The 20,946-nt window shown below is 44.6% G+C and overlaps 1 protein-coding gene across 3 annotated transcripts; it reads left to right on the top strand.

Moving 5' to 3' along the window:
- Positions 1-1,635: 1,635 nt before the first annotated feature.
- On the top strand, positions 1,636-7,828 carry ddx5 (DEAD (Asp-Glu-Ala-Asp) box helicase 5; the record flags this gene model as incomplete). 3 transcript variants are annotated; one of them, XM_079281131.1, is made up of 13 exons in its annotated part: positions 1,636-1,765; positions 2,474-2,660; positions 2,792-2,888; positions 2,970-3,103; positions 3,613-3,678; positions 4,113-4,254; positions 4,346-4,506; positions 4,606-4,778; positions 4,883-4,993; positions 5,108-5,169; positions 5,275-5,334; positions 6,655-6,876; positions 7,093-7,828. In XM_079281131.1, the coding sequence occupies exons 1-13, from the start codon at positions 1,719-1,721 to the stop codon at positions 7,503-7,505; spliced, it is 1,875 nt and encodes a 624-aa protein (XP_079137257.1). In that variant the 5' UTR covers positions 1,636-1,718. The 3 variants fall into 3 exon arrangements, with proteins under 3 accessions (XP_079137257.1, XP_079137258.1, XP_079137259.1); XM_079281132.1 differs by having other exon boundaries at positions 6,655-6,889; positions 7,093-7,273; XM_079281133.1 differs by lacking the exon at positions 7,093-7,828 and having other exon boundaries at positions 6,655-6,893.
- Positions 7,829-20,946: the final 13,118 nt, after the last annotated feature.

Genomic DNA, 20,946 nt, shown 5'->3' on the forward strand with positions numbered 1-20,946 from the left:
TACACCGCTCAGCATCGCCCCGTAGCCGCCGCTCATCAAACAACTAGTTATGTTGAGAGATGCTGCTCTTGTTTTGGGGTTTTTTTTAATCGCATGATCCACTAGCAGGACTATATCTCTCATAGCTGACTGATGCAATTTGATGTATGTTAACACTATCATTTTGAAGAGTATTTTATTTTTGTGTGTAATTAGTTCTAATTAAACTTGCCTTTGTCTAACAATGTACGGCCTTGTACAAACATATGTCCTGTGCGTTTGCACCTCTTTGATTGGTTGTTTCAAATGTCATAAAAGCTTCTTTTTCTTTTAGTGCTTCAACAAGTCCTTTGGTCCAGCAATTATTCAGATTAGATCAATGTATCAGGGGCATGTGAGTACTGTACTGTACTGAGAGTAACTATCAAGTGTGGGGGGGGGGGGGGGGATGCAAATACTCTTTCTTTACATCTGAATGTCCCTTGTCTCTGACCACCTACTGTGTCCTCACTGATACCACTCTTGATTAACACATCTGGTGGCTCTTAGGGGGGGATGGGAAAGGGGGTAAAAGGACAATGGATGAAGCTGTTGGAAAATAAGGTGTCAAGTACAGTTTGTGTTCTTGAAAACAGTCTGTCTACTCAGACTGGAAGGACAGAAAGTGACTTCATCAGGGTAATAGTAGTTCAAATTTTGAGGGTACCATGTGTAACCACTAGTATAAGGAATAAGTATGTCAAATATGTACATACATGTAGCTACATACGAAATACACAATGTTTGTGTATTTTTCTTGCATGGTATAAGCCACTCATAGATAATTGATACACATTTTCTTATATACAGTATGTATATATATTTCTATATATATATATATATATGTTCATGTTGTAGTACCGCAATAATGTAAGAAAGTCACTGAAAGTGTAGTCCGTTTGGTCCACCATTGAGTTTAGAGGCAACCTGGTTGACTTCTGTTAATTTTCCTCTGGAAGAAAACTGCTTTCTGTTTTTTTTTTCCCACACTTTGAACATCAGAATCCCATTTTGGATCTTTAATCTAGGCCTATATTAACTTCTTAACATTTGCTGATATACGTATTCCAACAGAAGTTAGGTGAACTTAATTAAAAGGAAAAAAGTATCCTTTTTCATGTTTGGGTTGGTCCTGATGACGTAATTTACCGTAATACGTCAGAGCGTTGTCCCAGCCGCATTACCCTGTCTCTTGTTTCGTACATATCCTTCCGCTTGACTCCGCCAACAGTTGTTGAAATTTGTATCAAAAGAAAAAAACGTGAAACAATATAAATGTAAGAGAAAGTGCAAAACATTACATGACGTTTATGTAACGTCAGAGACTTATTTTGGATAGGCTCTAACGTTACGTAAGTGGTGATGTAATTTGAGAACTTGTGTTTTTCTGTGTGCTCTAATATAACTTGTATACTATATTCAGTGGAGGGTTAGGGGATCCATATTTACTATTCTTGATAAGAGTTATAGTGAACTTAAAGTACGGTTTCACCGGTCTTTCAATGGGTCTATGTTTCCAGTCGGCAGAAACTGAAGTCGGATGAATACATCGGAAGTGGGACTTCCTCTTGCCATATATACCGGGTCTAATTTTTACATTACCGGCATTCAGCAGTACCACTGCCGGTCGAGCTTTTAGTCGGTGGGCAAACCACAGAGAAGGTTATTTATATTTTTTATTTATAAGACTTGTTTACAGAATGCCTGGATATTCCGACAGAGACCGCGGCAGGGATAGAGATAGAGGGTGAGTATCGTTAATTATGTTTTAGACGAGCTTCTTCCTCGTGTGATTCGTAGAAAGACAAGACAAGACTAGTACCAAGACAAATTAACCGATGGGTGAAATAGCGTTTTATTTTAGAACAATATGACTGAATATTGGTATTCCGTTTGTTTTCTTAACCGAAATCCTATCAATTTGAAAATCAGTTGGTTGTCTGTCCTTTTCTTCAAACCGCACAAGGCCCCGGATGTTTAACGGGCCCGTTGTCTTTGGCTCAAGGCCTAGTTTGGCCTCGTGCCCCCGCACAGCGGCTTTTCGTTAGCTTTAGGCTAACCGTAACTCGGCCTTACACGTCACTGCCACATGCAACTCCTTTACTCAATACAGGCAGTGAATATCATCTGACTGCTTTTGTAAAACATGTCCTCTATAACGCAGCCACGTTGTCAATGAGATTCACTCGTTTGCTTACATAAGTCAATGTGCTGCTCTTGTCGGCTTTTCGCCATGTGGCGGCATGAATGCGGATACAAAATGCCGGCTATTTTCCATTGTTCCTCTACTGGTTGGAAAGTATATGGCAGCTAACGTAATCTATTTTCACAGAATGACGCAGTTAAGATGGACTTCTTATTGTTGAATATTGCGGTTGGCTACCGCACAGGACATGATTGTGCCCAGTCTTTTTTTTTTTTTTTAACTACGACCTAACTGTTTATTTAATTGCAGCTATGGCAGCAGCGGTGGTCCTCCTCGCTTTGGAGGGAACCGTGGCGGCGGTGGAGGAGGAGGAGGGGGAGGGAAGTTCGGCAATCCCGGTGAACGACTGCGGAAGAAACAATGGAACATGGACGAGCTCCCAAAGTTTGAGAAAAACTTCTACCAACAGCATCCCGATGTTGCCCGGAGAACTCCGGTATGTAACGGCGACAGTCGGCATGGTCCATGATGTTATGTAACATGCTTGAAACGAGCTCCCTCCTGCACGTGGCAGGGTTATGCAATCGGTTATGGCCACTGAACTCTTCATTCATTCTTATCTTGCAGCAAGATGTCGAAGCATACAGAAGGTCCAAAGTAATTACATTTAAGGGACGAGAATGCCCAAATCCTATTGCAAAGTTCCACGAGGCAGCCTTTCCATGTAAGTTAAAAATAAATTGGTGTAATGTGTCACAAAGAAGGTATAGTGCATCGCTGTTAATTGTTTCTGTCTGTCCTTCAGCGTATGTGATGGATGTGATTAACAAACTGAATTGGAGTGAACCAACACCCATCCAGGCTCAAGGCTGGCCCCTGGCCCTCAGTGGCAAAGATATGGTCGGCATTGCACAGACTGGCTCTGGCAAGACGCTTTCCGTAAGTTAAATGTTCTCTCGCTCTCTCTCTCTCTCTCGCTCAAATTTGTTCTGAAAATGAAATACAGAATTTACCTCTACTGACCTGTGGCTCATATATAAAACACTTTTACAATTGACACATTCTTAAGGAATAGTTGGTGTGCTCCCCCTTCAAAAAAGCACTTTCTTTGTCAGCTCAGTGACTTGGGGAGTTGTCGTAGAAGGGCATATTACCTCATCACTGTGGGTGAGATGGCAGCGACACTATGGCTGACTAATCTCAATCAGTGATGAGACATGAATACAACAATCTTCAGAAGCACTTTCCGGTTTCTCGTTTATTTCCTCTTCTTTGTGTTCTACTTCCATCCTTCAGTGTCAAAAACAACTAACACTGCTGGATTGAATGTTTATGACAAAGTGACTACACGTAACTCGTAATAAGATGGCTAGCTTCAATTCATCATCGCTTTGCCAGTTTCAACATTTGTCTAGCTCATTGAAGTGACTGTTGTGTCTTTCCTACAGTATTTGCTGCCTGCAATTGTGCACATCAACCACCAGCCGTTTCTGGAACGTGGAGACGGCCCCATCGTAAGTAGTCACTGCAACGGCTCACCTGTTTACATGCATTCTGCATATCTGATAGAAAATACATTATGATCCCCCTTCAAAAAAGCACTTTCTTTGTCAGCTCAGTGACTCGGGGAGTTGTCGTAGAAGGGCATATTACATCATCACTGTGGGTGAGATGGCAGCGATACTGTGGCTGACCAATCGCAATCAGTGATGAGACAACTCTTGAATAAAACAATCTTCAGAATCTCTTCCTAGTTTCCTGTTTATTTCCATCCTTCAGTGACAACAAATAAACTTTTTCGGTTCATTGAAACACATTTTATTAGAAATAGGTGAACCATGTGACTAGTTACATGCTGACTGTCTTTATTTCATTTCTGGGAACTGATTGAAACGTGTAGCTGTCTGTTGCCTTACGTGTGCTGAAAAGTTATTTCCCCTCTGGACAGTGCTTGGTGCTGGCCCCGACCCGTGAGCTCGCACAGCAGGTGCAACAGGTGGCTGCAGAGTATGGCAGAGCTTCTCGCCTGAAGTCCACCTGTATCTACGGAGGAGCACCCAAGGGACCCCAGATCCGTGACCTGGAAAGGGGTATTGTAACTTATTATAACTAATTTGTAATACATTTTGACAAGATGTTATGTGAGTTGAGTTCTCATAACTAATCTCCTTATCATTGTAGGTGTGGAGATCTGCATCGCCACTCCAGGGAGGCTCATCGACTTCCTTGAGTCAAGTAAAACAAACCTCCGTAGATGCACTTATCTTGTGCTGGATGAGGCCGACAGAATGCTTGACATGGGATTTGAACCTCAGATCCGGAAAATTGTTGACCAAATCAGAGTACGTTTTGTTTACTTTGATGGGCTGTAAACGTCCAATGCCAGGCTAGATGTGAGGTACTTGAAGGTAATGTGTTGCTAACTGAGTCTATTTTTGTAGCCTGACCGCCAGACTCTGATGTGGAGTGCCACTTGGCCCAAAGAGGTTCGTCAGCTGGCAGAGGACTTCCTGAAGGAGTACGTCCAGATCAATGTTGGGGCCCTGCAGCTCAGTGCCAACCACAACATCCTGCAAATTGTGGATGTCTGTAATGATGGAGAGAAGGAAAACAAGTGAGTAATGGTGCAGATGTTTTCATGGTTGCTTCAGATGACAGTTGTGCATTCTTTACAGAATTTACAAACATTTTTTGACGGTGATTATCTTTTCTTTTTAGACTCATTCGTCTGCTTGAGGAAATCATGAGCGAGAAGGAGAACAAGACCATCATCTTTGTCGAGACAAAGAGGCGCTGTGATGATCTCACCAGGAGGATGAGAAGGGATGGGTAAGTGTTTAACTGAAAATGCAGAGTCACGCCTTGACGGCTTTTGTTGTACTGCCCTTACAGTTATGTTCTTGTATGGGCGTTGATTAACGGTGACACCTTTAATCCTGTTAGGTGGCCAGCTATGGGAATCCATGGAGATAAAAGCCAGCAGGAAAGAGACTGGGTTCTCAATGGTAAGCTTGCATCACCAATAAATCACTAGTTGATCATAATCAGTGTTCAACTTTCAGGTAATGTTTTAATCAAGCCTTGATTTTTATTCTTTTTTTCTTTTTCAGAGTTCAAATACGGAAAGGCTCCGATTCTCATTGCTACAGATGTTGCCTCCAGAGGTCTAGGTCAGTATCCTCCCTGAACAGTTTTGTACTCTTAATGTATTTCTAAAAGAAAGTGTATTTGCTTTCTTTAACTCTTCTGCTTCTTTCTGAGTTTCTCCCCTGACCTGAAGGAGCAGTCTGTATGGCAAGGCCTTGGCATGACAAGCCCAGGTCCCCAGAGGGGGAAGGAGGATTCTTGGAGGTGTCCTGACTGGCGAGGCACGGGTCTCCCAGTTGTGCAGATATACAGAGGTGACCAGGCCCAAGTGCAGCATAACGCGCTGGCCTGTCCAAAAAGGGGGGGAGAGTTGAGGGCTGGCCACAGTTCCTCCCCCACACGCTCGTCTGTTCCCTGGCAATGGTTTCGACTGCTTCACACACACACACCCAGGCTCTGTAACTGTCCCAGCTCAAAGCCCAGCTACACTGTCTCCTATTGTCTTGCATGTATGTTCGGGCACTGCAAGCTATTTGAGCCATTTGGAAGGTGCTTTCTGTTGCGTAGACTCGTTGTAAAGCATGGGTGGCGTTGACGTCGCAGTTTCTAAACTTCTGTCGGAGGAGCAGTCTGTCAGACCGATCATACCATCACCTCTGTAATGACTACTGGCGCTTTTGGTGACAGTGGGACATGCTAGTTGGACACTCTGGCAAAATCCAAGCTCACACTCCTCCCTCGCCTGCGTTTCAAAGTCATGTCGAGACCTGCCAACGAGAGACATTATGGTCACGTGAACACTGGGTCTGGAAAAGTCTTGCCATGCCGAGAGTGGGATGTACAATGTAGACATTCTGCAAATTGGTTCAGATCTACAGTTTCTTAGCAAGAGACACTGCAGTGTGAGCTTTATAGCGAGCATCCCGTGAGCGTGTGACAAAGACTTTTAAATGCTAGTTCAAGCACACTAGGAGGCAGTAGTGTGCATAGCAGCTACTGTATTGCGACACCTGTGGGTCATTTGACAATATGTGGGCGTGTGCTGCAATGGGAATGGACTAGTGAATGCATACTCCAGAGACTGGTAAGACTTCTGATCCCTTCTTTCTGAGGGTGGTTTGTCAGTGGTTGAAGAGGGGCGGGTTTTATTTTATCCCACTGGATTGGAAGCCAATGGAGTGTGCATCGGTTCTCTTTTCCCACCGTAGTCTCCCCGGGCAGTAAATGTTTGCCTCTAGTTCTGACTAATGCTAGGCTTTGTAGATTTTCCAACCGTTTGTACCTCATGACAGCACTAACATGGCCTTTTTTGTTTTTGATCTGGTTGTTGTGGTGGCACTGGCGCACGTCTTTGTGTGCTGTCCTGCTTTTCCTTTATGCCACACCGCAACACAATCTTACAGATGTTGAAGATGTGAAATTTGTCATCAACTTTGACTACCCCAACAACTCTGAGGACTATATCCACCGCATTGGCAGAACAGCTCGTAGCCAAAAGACAGGCACGGCTTACACCTTCTTCACTCCAAACAACATGAGGCAGGCCACTGACCTCATCTCTGTGCTCCGCGAGGCCAACCAGGCGATCAACCCCAAGCTCCTCCAAATGGCGGAAGACAGAGGAGGTAAATCTAATTGGTGAGATACAGAAACTGTGCTGTGAATTGCAGCCACTCCTTTTCTGCTGCCTTTTTTCTGCTGCTTTTTTTTCTGAGAACTTGATAGATTTTCCAATATAAACTTCTGTATCTCAAAACTATATTTGCTTTAACTTTCTGTTTACAAAGAATACGAAGGCTGTACGTCTCCCTTAAGTTGTCTATTTTCCTTTTGTTTTCCAGGTCGTTCAAGGGGAGGCAGAGGTGGTGACTTCAGAGATGACCGTCGGGATAGGTATTCTGGAAGGCGTGATTTCGGCAGTTTTAGGGACCGGGATAATGGTAGAGGTTTTGACAACGGACCAAATAAAACCTTTGGCACAAATGCGCAGTATGGGGGCGGCGACACCAGCAGCGGGGCCGGCAACGGCTTCACTGGAGGCAGCTACAATGGTAATGGACAGTCCAACTTTAACAACCAAACTGCAGCCTTTGCAGGCCAGAATTTCCAGGCCCAACAGTTTGCTGTCCCTAAGGGTGGTGCACAGACTGGTGCGACTCACCCCCCATTCCCCTTCCCCCAGGCACAGGCTCCTCCTCAGCAGCATCCTCCACCGCTGGTGCCGTACCCCATGCCTCCTCAGTTCTCTCAGTAACCGCACCATACACTTGAAAGAAGTAATTTATTGCTTTTTTGTCTTGAGTTCTACACTTATTACATTTTTTTTGTATTTACACGACAGGGTTACAAACAACTTCAGCCTCTATCAAGCCTTTTAAAGATCTGCAGTGCAACATACTGTTGCAGTTTTTTTTTCTTATTACTATTTAATTTGTTACATTCCCTCAGTAATGTTTAGTTATGTTTTGTACTAGGTAATTACAAATGTATTAGTTTTTCATGTGTATCCTTGAAAGTGATGTTAAGCTCCTAATTGGATGTGCACTGCATGATCTTTCAAATAAAACTTAAAATTAATTTGCTTGTCTTTGTTCTTTGAGGGAAAATATGAACACACTGGTAATACCATTTCTGTCCAGCAGGTGTCAGGGTTCTCAAACAGATCATGGCAGTCGGTATGGTACCTGTTTGGTGTTTACATCATTTTAAAATCCGTAGCTGCTGACTGTTTAGGTTGTGAAAACGTATGTAGCAAAAATGGAAATTAGTAGTTTATATAAATCACTTCCTCAGCTGTTAAATTGTGTTCCAGCAGCAGAAAGGGATTGGTAACCAGTTGTCTCTGTCACACTTGTGCCTCTCCCTCATTGGTAAGGATGGCATCTTAGCAGCACTAATGGCCTTTGGACATGGTCCTCAAAACCTGTTGCGATATTGTACCAGTGTCTAAACCAGCTGATTTTGGTCTTAAAGGAGACATACTGAGAAGCCATATGTATTACTGGGCATGGCTGTATTAGGAAATTAGCCCAATGCCACAGGCAGAGCTGTGACTTGAAACTATTATCTTCATGCAGAGACGGGCTTCATGACAGGCCCTTAAACTAGTTTTGTCGATGGTTTTTATTTCGCGATCTTGGCGCAAACAGTATTACATTTGTTTTAACCCTTTTATCTTAAATGTGCCTGAAAGAAGTCTCGATGCATAGTAAACTGTCTTAATGAAGTGTGTGCAGTGTTACATGTTTAGTGAAGTGTCACATGACCAGAGTTGTGTACTTTCTGGCTGCACAGTGAAGAGTGGATGGCTGCATCAACGCTCCAAAACTAAAGGTTATTAAAGTGTAAGATAAACAGGATCAATATTTGTTGGTACACATTTTTAATGTGTCCAGTATTGATCTATATGCATTTGCAATTTCTCAACTTCAGGAGTTGCCATAGAGTGAGTAAACATGTTGACAGCGGGGTAACTCAGTTCGTCGATACACATTAACATACAAAGCTCTTGTTCTACCCATCTTTCTACTCTAGTCTGTATTTTAGTTTCACTTCGAGTCAAACTGTGGAAGAGTGCCAGACCGGCTAGGTTGAGTAATTCAGAAACTGCTTATCTACTGGGATTTTAATGTAAAACCTTCCCATGGGTTTACAAGCAAGTGTGTGTGTGTGTACCAGTAAATGTATGTACACTTATTCCACACCTGCTTTTCCATGAAAAATACAGATTATTTTGTACTTTATTATTATTTGAAAGGGTAACTAATGAGACGTGATTTGCATATTTTCATGTCTGGGGAAAAAAATTGGGAATTAAATGTGTTCATAAAAAAAGAACAAAATTCTTAAAAACGGTTTTACGTACTGTAATGATAAAAAATGTTTTAACCTCCTCATGTTATTATCTGTGAGACATATTGCTGTTTAGAAAGTTCATTTGTACAGGCGTCTGGATGTCTGAACACATTGACCTATTTGGTCTAGGACGAAGGTCACTTTTCTTTCCCAGTCGGGACAAACCGCCGACGTGGTCTTTCTCTATATCAGCTGATTCTTGTTAGACAAAACATTTCTGCCTTAGTCTCCTGTGTTTTATCTGTTCCTCTCTGCCGGCCGGTATAAATATCTTGTTTGGATTTTGTGTCTTTAGAGCATATTCACAGCTCACTGCAATACGTGGTGGCGTTTTGTGTTCTCTGTTTGCAAACATTAAATTGACTTCTTGAAACTTTGATCATTCATCGAGACTCTGTTTTTGTTTTAGACACTTTGGATAAAACCAACTTCACTCCTGAACTTGTTAAGGAAATATTCCACAACAATTTGGCGTCACGAACAGGATACGCTGACCGTCGGTCAGGCTCCAGAGGACCGTCCGGAGGAAAGGATCCTTCCCAGGACAACACAACCAGTTTCCTGTCTCATACCTCCTTAGACCAGAGAGAGGGAACCGGCGGAAACCGGGGAGACCTGATTGGCGGCACGCGTATCCCACGGAAAGAATTAATTTCTACAAATCGGGTAAGAAGTTGAAATTCCAATTGTAAACAGTAAACGGTAAATTGTAAAGACATAAAACGTAGCAGACACAGATGAGTGATCAAGTAGTCATTATTATTTGGGGAATACAGCTGGTTTTGACATTTGTATGGTTGGTTTATGGGTTCTTCATGTGACTCCACCTAGGTTTCTGACGTATTATTTCATGTGATTTTATAAAGAGAACGAAGTGATATATTACGATAACGATTTTAACTCAAAATAAAGGAGCTTTTTGAGATTGTAACATTGATCGTGTCTCTGCAATTAAGTCGAAATAAGATTCGTTGTTATTTACCGTAATAAGATTCGTCGGTAATAACGTAATACGTGAATTTCAGACAGGGTATTGTGAGCATTCTCCTAAGTATAAAGAAACTCAAAAAGGTTTTAAAGTTTTTCGCCTAAGGATAAAATAAACTAAAAGAGGTTTTTCTAAAGTTTTCACCTACGGATAAAAACAAAGGTTTTACAGTTTTCGCCTAAGGATAAAATAAACTAAAAGAGGTTTTTCTAAAGTTTTCACCTACGGATAAAAACAAAGGTTTTACAGTTTTCACCTAAGGATAAAAGAAACGAGGGTATTGTGAGCATTCTCCTAATAATAAAGAAACTCAACCTTTGCAGTGACGATTGCATTGTGATAAGTAGCGTCGACGTCCACACCAGAAGGAACATGGGTGGCAAAACTTCACACTCAAAGGAGCCAGAAGGTCCGATTGTGGATTTAATGCGAAAGAAACACGGGGAGTCATGTCTGGAATGCCTTCCATACTGGTCAAGGGAGTTTGGGTTTCCAGAAAATGGATCATTAAGTTCCGCTAAACTTAAAATGTTACGAGGGGATTTAGAGACTAGAATAAAAGGGATGAAGAGTGGCAAAACGATTCGAGTTAAAGAGTTAGATATGATGGTGAGAACTCGGGCTTGCCTGAAAATATGGGAAAAAGAGTGTGAATATAGGGAGAGAAAACAGCTGATGAAACAAATGACGTGTTTGAAGGAAGAAAAGACAAGCGAGGACACTACACACACACACACACCCTCAAGTAACCCATTTCTTTTTTCTTCTTCCATATATCCGAGCCTAACGGGAGCGGGGGGTCCGCTCCTCGACGTGTGTCCTCGACCTTCCCCGCAACCCGTCGTCCAACTCCCCGGACCTCCTTTTCCACCTCCACCTCCTTCTCCACCTCCACCTCCTCCTCCACCTCCACAACACGGACCCAAAGCCACCCAGCCTGACACACGCCAGCTCCGCGGAAGACAACAAGCGGCTGAATACAGTAACGCGGCGTACCAACAGGACCCAACTTCTCCACCTTCAGGCTCTGACCCATTCTCACTCCCGCTACATGGCTCTGCAGGACCCCAGAACGTGAAACCTGAGGATGAGTTCACTTTCAGTGCCCCGATGATTCAAGTACCAGGAGTGGACGGTACTCCAGGGCTCGTGTTCAGAGCCTGGACACAAACTGACATTCTGCAAGCCGCATCACATCTGCCAAACATCCACAACGGTACAGCGTTTGCAAAAGATTTCCTGATATTCTGTAAAGAATTCATGCCCACAGGTTCAGAGGTCCATAGACTGCTGGTTAAACATGTCGGCCCGACTGACTTCAGCAAAATCAGAACTGTTGTCACCGGAAATGGCTGCGATTCCAGATTGATGAAACTCAACTGGGGCGACAACGAGAACGGACCCTACCGAACCTTCATCGAGGCTGTCTGCGCTGAGATCGCCCTCAGATTTCCATCCAAAGTCAACATGGCTCTCATCAACTCCACCAAACAAGGTAAAACCGAAGATGTTACTTCCTATCATCAACGTTTAATGTCTGCATTCCAAACGCACAGCGGTCTTGAGGAGCCAGGTGACAAAGCCATCATGACTGTGTGGGAGACACATCTCAAAACGCCTTTGTCAACGGACTGCTGCCCGACATCAAAGCCGCAACCGAACGCTCTGTGGTCGGCCTAGAAGACGCCCGACTCGACGAAGTGGTAAAACATGCACGCCACAATTACAAAGTGTTGGATGACAATCAGACCCGCCAGGACAGGCACAGCAAACAAACGGGAGAGAAGGCTCAACTTGCCATGCTTCAAGCTGTCCAGCAGATGACGCTGGGCGCAGAGGGAGGGAAACCGACTCCTTTCCAGCCACGTAATAACTATAGGAGGGCCAGAGAGAGAAACAGAGGAAGGGGGAGGTACCGTGGTAGAGGGCGTTTCCAAAATGGCCGCCATAGTGGAGTTTTTCGCCAGACTCAACCCAACGAATGTTTCGGCTGTGGCGAAACTGGTCACTGGTATAATGACTGTCCTCACTACGTCAACCAGGGAGATCCTCGTTTTCGAAATACAGGAGAGGGGGGGGGACGTGACTCATTCGGCACCTACTGACGTGATGGGGGGGAGGGAGACGACGCCCGGACGGGGGGAGCGGCTTCCGGCCCCAGGCCTCCGATGCAGGGAAGTAATATGCACACACACATGCAAGACACACTCAAACATACATTTGCTCGCAATGAAGATCTGCTTCGCACGCTCAGTGACACTGGCACACACACATGCAAGACACACTCAAACAATCCTTCCTCCTTTCCACTGACACACACACACGCACATACTGCAGAACAGCAAGCTGCTCTCCTTTCCGCCATTTCACATTTGGAGCAACAGCGCCTGCTCTCATCCCAACGACACACGAAACACATATATGCAATGTTTTCATCACAATCATTCAAAAACATGCCGACTACTGTTGTTGTTGTTGAGGGAAAGGAGTTAGAGTTTTTGGTAGATTCAGGGGCCACTCACTCAGTAATTCAACAGAAATATTTTCCTCATCAGAAGATGAGCGGGCGGTATGTTTATACACAAGGGGCTTCTGGTTTAACAGTAACTGAGAAATTTAGCAGTCCAATGACGAGTGTACACACTGACTTGACTGACGAAAAACCCGACATTAGAGTGAAACATTCGTTTTTACTTTCGCTAATCTGTCCCATTAATCTGATGGGCAGAGACCTGATGTGCGCTTATGGCATCTGTTTGGCCTCCTCCCCTGACGGACTGAAAGTGACTAGACACAGAGCCATACAACACATGATGCAGATGGCTGCTCCTGTTCCACTTCATGTTTATCAGTGGTGGATTCCTGTGAAGGAAGCCACACGACTGGTTCAAAACGTTGACACTCGTGTCTCGCCTCATGCAGAACGCATGAATCCAGAACATCTCCACTGCACCTCCTATGTCTCTCAGGGTGCAGATGAATCCTACGAGGATACGTTTTTTGAAGGCATCAATGATGCGATTGTTTGCTCTACCTTGTTTTGGTCAACATACAAATCTGCTGTTTCTGTGTCTCTCTCTCCCACACAGAAAGAACTATTTCGAGTGGCAGACTCGTCTCCTCACATCTCGCTGTCCAAGGGTCGAAATGACCAATGGCGTGATCTGGGACCGTTCGTGGCACAATGCGAAGCGCTCACTGACTGGGAATCAACAAATGATCCACTCGTGTTACGCTCAAAGTCGACTGGGTACCATCGTGTTTTTTGTGTTCTCCTGACGGCAGCTTCACGTTCGGTCTATGTTTTTTATGAACACAACAACAAAGCTAAAACGTTCGTCTCTAACGCTGTCTCTATTTCTCCCGCTCTTGCCTCTGTTCCACAGACACTCTGGGCGGCGCACAAATATGACGTGGGTTTGATCAACAACTGCCAACCGGTCGTCATTACTCCACGCTCTGACTTCCGACCCCACAAACACCAATATCCTCTGCGACAGGAGGCCATTGACGGTATTACACCAGTGTTTGAATCACTCCTGAAAGCAGGAGTGATCGTTCCATGTCCGGATTCGCCAGTACGAACACCAATTTTTCCTGTGAAAAAGATCAGAGACAAAGACAAACCCACTGAGTGGCGTTTTGTGCAGGATCTGAAAGCAGTAAATGCTTCAGTCCATGCACGCGCCCCGAATGTGCCTAATCCATATACTATTCTAGCTCAGATTCCACCTGATGCTAAATGGTTTTCTGTTGTTGACCTGTCAAATGCTTTTTTCAGTGTCCCAGTCGACAAAGATTCTCAATTTTGGTTCGCCTTTAACTTCAATGGGAAACCTTACACCTTCACACGGCTGTGTCAGGGGTATACAGAATCACCAACAATCTACAATGACGCTCTTAGGGAAAGTTTAGAAAGTCTAACTCTCTCACCAGGCTCTGCCCTACTTCAGTATGTCGACGACTGCCTTATCGCAGCTCCTACTCAGGCACAGGGTCAGAAGGATACATTAAAGCTGCTACAGCACCTAGCACAGGAAGGCCACAAGGCCAGTCTCTCAAAGTTACAGTTTGTAACACAAAACGTTCATTTTCTTGGCCATGACATTTCAGGAGAAGGTAAGACTCTCTCCCCCAAAAGAATCGCTTCAATTGTTTCGTTGCCTCAACCAAACACTAAAAAACAGATGATGTCCTTTCTAGGAATGTGTTCATACTGTCGGTCTTTCATACCTAACTACTCACAAATGGAACAGCCATTGTCATCTTTGATCCACGGTAAAAATCTCACAGCACATGACAAAATAATTTGGACAAAAGAAGGCCATGACGCTTTCACGCAAATGAAATGTGCTTTGCAAACTCCTCCTACTCTAGGGTTGCCAGATCCGCAGAAGCCGTTCACTCAAACAGTAGATGAAAGACAGAGCTGCATGACTTCCGTGTTGCTACAATCTCATGGCGACAGACTCAGACCAGTGGCGTATTTCTCCGCAAAGCTTGATCCAGTCGCTGCTGGCCTGCCACAATGTTTGCGTGCTGTGGCCGCGTGCGAAAGAGCGCTCGCAGCATCACGTGACATTGTCGGTTACGCGCCGCTGACACTGCTCGTACCTCACTCAGTCTCTTTGATCCTCCTCGAACAAAAGTCCTCTCATCTCTCTGCAGCGCGATACTTGCGTTATCACACATGTCTCCTAGACATGCCGAACGTAACGGTCAAACGCTGTACTAATCTTAACCCTGCATCGTTACTTCCTATTCCTGGGGATGGTGAGGAGCACAACTGTTTGGCTGAGCTCCAAGCTCAGTGCACTCCTCGTCCTGACCTGTTGGACACTCCGCTGGCCAATAGCGAGATGGTAATGTATGTAGACGGATCAGCCTCTCGCGATCCTCAGACTGGTACTAATCTTGTGGGGTTTGCTGTTGTTTCTGACTCTGATGTGCTGTGTTCAGGTTCCCTACCATGTCACCTCTCAGCCCAGGCAGCTGAGCTCATTGCACTCACTAAAGCATGTAAACTGGCTAAAGGTAAGACCGTTACTATCCACACTGACTCTCGTTACGCCTTCGGCGTTGTGCACGATTTTGGCGCTTTGTGGAAACATCGCAAATTCCTGAAGTCTGACGGTAAGCCTATCCTTCATCACACTCTCATTGCTGAGCTGTTAGAGGCCATTATTTTGCCTACAGCCATTGCAGTATGTAAGTGTGCAGCACACACTAATCAGACTAATGACGTACCAACAGGAAATGCACGAGCAGACGCGGCTGCCAAAGCTGCTGCTCGACGTCCGGTCCCCACTTCCTCTGCTCTCGCGTTTTCATGCGTGCAAGTTCCTTCTTCTCTTATAGCAATGCAAACTCTCTCCACTCCGGAAGAGCGACGGCTATGGTCTACTTCAGGGTGTACTTACACAGATGGACTTTGGGTGGGACCTGATGCTAAGCCATGTCTGCCTAAGCACTATTTCAATCATTATGCCAAGTTGACACATGGGTTAGACCATGTGTCAAAAGGAGGAATGTTGAGGGCATTAAATGAAACATGGTTCACAAAGGGGTTCACCTCATATGCACAAAAATTTTGTTCTGCATGTGTAACCTGTTCTACTCACAATGTAGGCAGGCCGGTAGCGGTGTCCAGCCAAGCTGCACATCCGCCTCCAACACGGCCCTTTGAACACATTATGATGGACTTTGTTGAGCTCTCTCCATCTGAAGGTAAGAAACACTGTCTTGTGATGGTGGACATGTGGTCAAAGTGGGTTGAAGTTTTTCCATCAAGCAAACAGACCGCTGCAACAGTGGCAAAGGCATTGATTTCGGAAATCATTCCTCGTTGGGGCATTCCTACGAAAATATCAAGTGACAACGGTTCTCATTTTGTAAACCAGGCCATTACAGAACTAAGCGCCTATTTGGGTATCGACTTAAGAACACACTGTGCTTACCATCCTGCCAGTGGTGATCCTGTTGAACGAGAGAACGGTACCCTCAAAACAAAGTTAGCAAAATGTTGTGCTGACACTGGGTTACCATGGACAAAAGCCCTGCCTCTAGTGCTGATGTACATGCGTATGAGGAAACGAACACGCAGCAATCTGAGTCCTTTTGAGATATTGTTTGGTTTTCCTCCTCATGTAGGCACGGAAGCACCCACGGCACCGCCCCCATCCACCGCCTTATGCGAACATGAAATGTTGAGATATTGTGCGCAACTGTCCTCTGCTCTATCTAACATACGACAACAGGTGGCAGCTGCCCTCCCGAGGCAAGCGGAGGGACCGCTCCACAACCTGAAACCCGGTGACTTCGTAGTGGTGAAAGATTTCAGACGGAAGAACTGGAGAGCACAGCGCTGGCTGGGCCCGTTCCAGATCCTCCTCATCACCCACACGGCAGTAAAGGTAGCTGAGAGAGCCACTTGGGTCCACGCGTCACACTGCAAAAAGGTTCCCGACCCAGGAGAAGCTTCAGGTGAGCAAACACCTGCATCAAGTGCCAGCCAACGGGCACCACCGAAAGAACCATCGCAGGAGGACAAGCAGTGATTCACGGACGGGATCACAACGGGCGGTGGCCGACAGACACGTCGTGATCTGTGCTAACTGTCTACAACTCATCAATACCACGGGGGAAAAGAAAAGGACAACAACCCGCTACCCATCACAACCTCAACGTGTTCCTGAGAAGCAGGGCTCGAAACGGAGCACACCCAGGCCTTTCATCATGAAGCATGATCTAGCTAGGAACAGACCTCTCAAGACAGAGGCAGAATAATCCTCTGGGGTCTGTTGAGACAAAGGCAGTCCACCCTTTGTGCTCTAGTTAGTCTGGTTACATTTTTTATTATGTTAATTGTGGTTATGGTATAACCAAAAGAGTGGAGTGTAATGATAAAAAATGTTTTAACCTCCTCATGTTATTATCTGTGAGACATATTGCTGTTTAGAAAGTTCATTTGTACAGGCGTCTGGATGTCTGAACACATTGACCTATTTGGTCTAGGACGAAGGTCACTTTTCTTTCCCAGTCGGGACAAACCGCCGACGTGGTCTTTCTCTATATCAGCTGATTCTTGTTAGACAAAACATTTCTGCCTTAGTCTCCTGTGTTTTATCTGTTCCTCTCTGCCGGCCGGTATAAATATCTTGTTTGGATTTTGTGTCTTTAGAGCATATTCACAGCTCACTGCAATACGTGGTGGCGTTTTGTGTTCTCTGTTTGCAAACATTAAATTGACTTCTTGAAACTTTGATCATTCATCGAGACTCTGTTTTTGTTTTAGACACTTTGGATAAAACCAACTTCACTCCTGAACTTGTTAAGGAAATATTCCACAACAGTACATACATTGGAGCAGTGTTCCTAACCTCCACCCCTGGTTCTGACCCCTAGGTTGTGTACAAAGTAGAGGACACCAACGTGATGAAACGTTGTAAGGAAACAGTGATGCAGGTTCTATTTGCAAAGCACAGATGCACACGTGGACAAAATAGTTGGTACCCTTCCGTTAAAGAAAGAAAAACCCACAACGGTCACTGAAATAACTTGAAACTGACAAAAGTAATAATAAATAAAAATTTACTGAAAATTAACTAATGAAAATCAGACATTGCTTTTGAATTGTGGTTCAACAGAATAATTAAAAAAAAAAAACTAATGAAAATGGCCTGGACAAAAATGATGGTACCCTTAACTTAAGAGTTTGTTGCACCACCTTTTGAGGCAATAATTGCAATCGAGCGATTTCTGTAACTCTCAGTGAGACTTCTGCACCTGTCGACAGGTATTGTGGCCCACTCCTCGTGAGCAAACTGCTCCAGCGGTCTCAGGTTTGAATCGTGCCTCCTCCAGACTGCATGTTTCAGCTCCTTGCACAGATCAATAGGATTTAGATCATGGCTCATAGAAAGCCACTTTATTCATTCTCTGATTCATTCTTGGGTGTTTTTGCCGTGTGTTTTGGGTCATTATCCTGTTGGAGGACCCATGACCTGCGACTGAGACCACGCTTTCTGACACTGAGCAGCACATTTGGCTCCAGAATGCCTCGATCGTCTTGAGATTTCATTGTGCCCTGCACAGATTCAAGACACCCTGTGCCAGATGCAGCAAAGCAGCCCCAGAACACAACCGAGCCTCCTCCATGTTTCACAGCAGGTACAGTGTTCTTTTCTCTGTATGCTTCATGTCTGTGAACATAGAGCTGATGTGACTTGCCAAAAAGCTCCAGTTTTCTCTCATCTGTCCAAAGGATATTCTCCCAGAAGCGTTGTGACTTTTGAAGTCACAAAGCTGTCACAAAATATGCATTTTGGCAAATTCCAGTTTCAAAACTGGAGCTTTTTGGAAAGTCTCATCAGCTCAGATTAAAGGACTCAGGATCAGCATCAAAATAATCTGATGTACATGCCCGTAACTAGAGGCTGTGTGTTGAGGCGACCTGGGTCCCTGGTAGTCATGTATTTGATGTCACAGTAGAGCTGCTGCTCCACCTGGAACACTTACATGATCAAGGACTGAAACCGGACAGATCTAATCAGCGCCTGCTGATTAGATCTGTCGGTGAACAGTTCCTGCTCCTCAGGAGTGCTGTGGGTGCGGCTCGTCTGAATTGCTCTCTGCATATTTACAGAACCGAGGCCTTGAAGTATGTGTGGAACGCTCGCTGTGTAAATACTGAAGCGTTCTTTCTTTTGTGACAGCCACACCCTGCTGTTGACGTGACCATTTAAAAAAACAAAAACACGTTGAGCTTGTACTTATTTAGTCTGTTTTCATGGTAAAATTTCTTAGTAAAATAAAGGAGCCAAAGTGACACATTCATGATTCACTGTTTGTAAATTTGATCTGAGTGGGTTCAAGCCGCGCTCATCTCGGATGGATTGTGGAATTTAAACAGGTGGGTTGTGCTCAATTGAATTGCAGGGTTGAACACAACAACATGAACACATGTACCATATGATGAAACCCTTTCAATCAATGCCACAGTTATGAAGCTCATAAAGTAACACAAGCGTTGAATCAACTGTTGTCGTTTTAGTTTTATTCATCAGCGAGAGAGAGAGATTTTATTGCACAGGTGTTCATGTTATTGTGTCCAACACCTCAACATATCATATGGCCTGGACTTCTTAAATATGAACTCGCCATTATTTCCTATTTCTGAACTTCTGGATTTGTGGTTTCGTGTCTCATTGTATTTTATTTATTTATTTATTTTTCAGGGACAATGCACACGAATCAACAGTTACACTGTAAGTGAGCCAGAGTTAGCCAGAGAGGCTAATTTCCATCTGCTGTCCCCGGCCAGATGTTTCAAGGCAGCCTAAAATAACAAAATCTCAAATTGAAACAGAGTTAAAATTCATAGAGAAACGGACAGCAACATGTAGACAAAACCGAAACACAGCAAAAGAAAAGTGTACGACATTAAAGCAGAGCAGACACAACAGGTTTCAGCATGCGTCACGCAGAACAGACCCACCTACAGGACAAGCACATGTAGCACTGAAGCACTTCACATACACATCAAAAAAATGGAAAATAGCAACACTGATCAAGACAAATGCACATATAGATGAAACAAGCAGGCAGGACAGACAGTACATCGATGCTGGCACACCTGATTGGCAACAAGCCATTTCTTTACGTTATGCTTGAATGTTTGGTACGTGTTTTGTGTGTGTGTGGTGGCACAGCATTCCACCAGTGAGCTGCCTTCACAGAGAATGTAGATTTACTGAACGAGCTTGACCTTTGTGGAATGACACAATCGCCTCTTGAAGCAGATCTCGTGAGTCTGCTGCTTTGAGCGCTTTGTTTAATAAAATCACTAAGTGGAGGTGGGGCCATACCATGTAACATTTTAAAAACCAGACACACATCAGTGAATTTAATGATGTTCTCCCAACTCAGGATATGATGTTTGGTATCTCTTTCCTTTGCTGTGGCTCAGAGGTAGAGCCTCTTAAAGTACTATGAAGGCGCTATATAAATGCAAGTCCACTTTCTCTCTTTGCATCATGTCTTTGTGCCCCTTTCGTAATTATTTTGTGACTGTTTGCAGTTCCCTTGCGTCTCTCTCATGTGTCGTTGTGGTCGGTAGGTGTCTCTTTGAGGGACATTTTGGAGGTGAAGGCTAGGGGCGCCCCTGGGCCTGTGCCCAGTTGACCCCTTCAGTAATCCATCCATGATCTGGAGGCGTGTTCGGACTTGTCTGAGAGCTGCTGGCAGGTCATTCTGAGTAAAGCCAAACTGGGCTGCAGATTCAGGTAATTCTCCGCATCACTACAGATGACCTCTTACTGTTGTCATCATAAAAAACATCAGAATCAGAATCAGCTTCATTGGCCATGATACACATACAAGGAATTTGATTCCGGTACTTCCGTTGCCCTCAACTTTCATTCACAGAAATAGTAGAACAGAGGTAGGGATAAACATTTATATATATAAATATATATATATATCCAAAAGTGTATATGTATGAACATAAAACACAACAACAATGACAATGGAGGTGATGGAGGTGCAGTAAAAAAAACATCGATTAGCCCTTCTGCTAGAGGGAAAGGTCGAGGTCAACACCACCCTGTGTCTTCTTTTGACTCATCACTCAATCATCACCCGTCACTCACTCGCTCTCTGTGTTATCTCCCGTCCCTCTCCCCGCAGGTATGTGTGTGTTGGTTCTGGTAGTAACTGCTCTGGGTGTGCGTCGGACGCACCCACTGCAAGCATGAGACGGAACAGCACGCGGAACCATTTCCCTCGAAACCGAGGCGTAAAGAATGTGGATTGTTCGACTCCACCAGCAGCGGTGCCTCCGACTCCCACCCAC

Source organism: Melanostigma gelatinosum (assembly GCF_949748355.1).
Source record: "Melanostigma gelatinosum genome assembly, chromosome: 13".
Lineage (NCBI taxonomy): Eukaryota > Metazoa > Chordata > Actinopteri > Perciformes > Zoarcidae > Melanostigma > Melanostigma gelatinosum.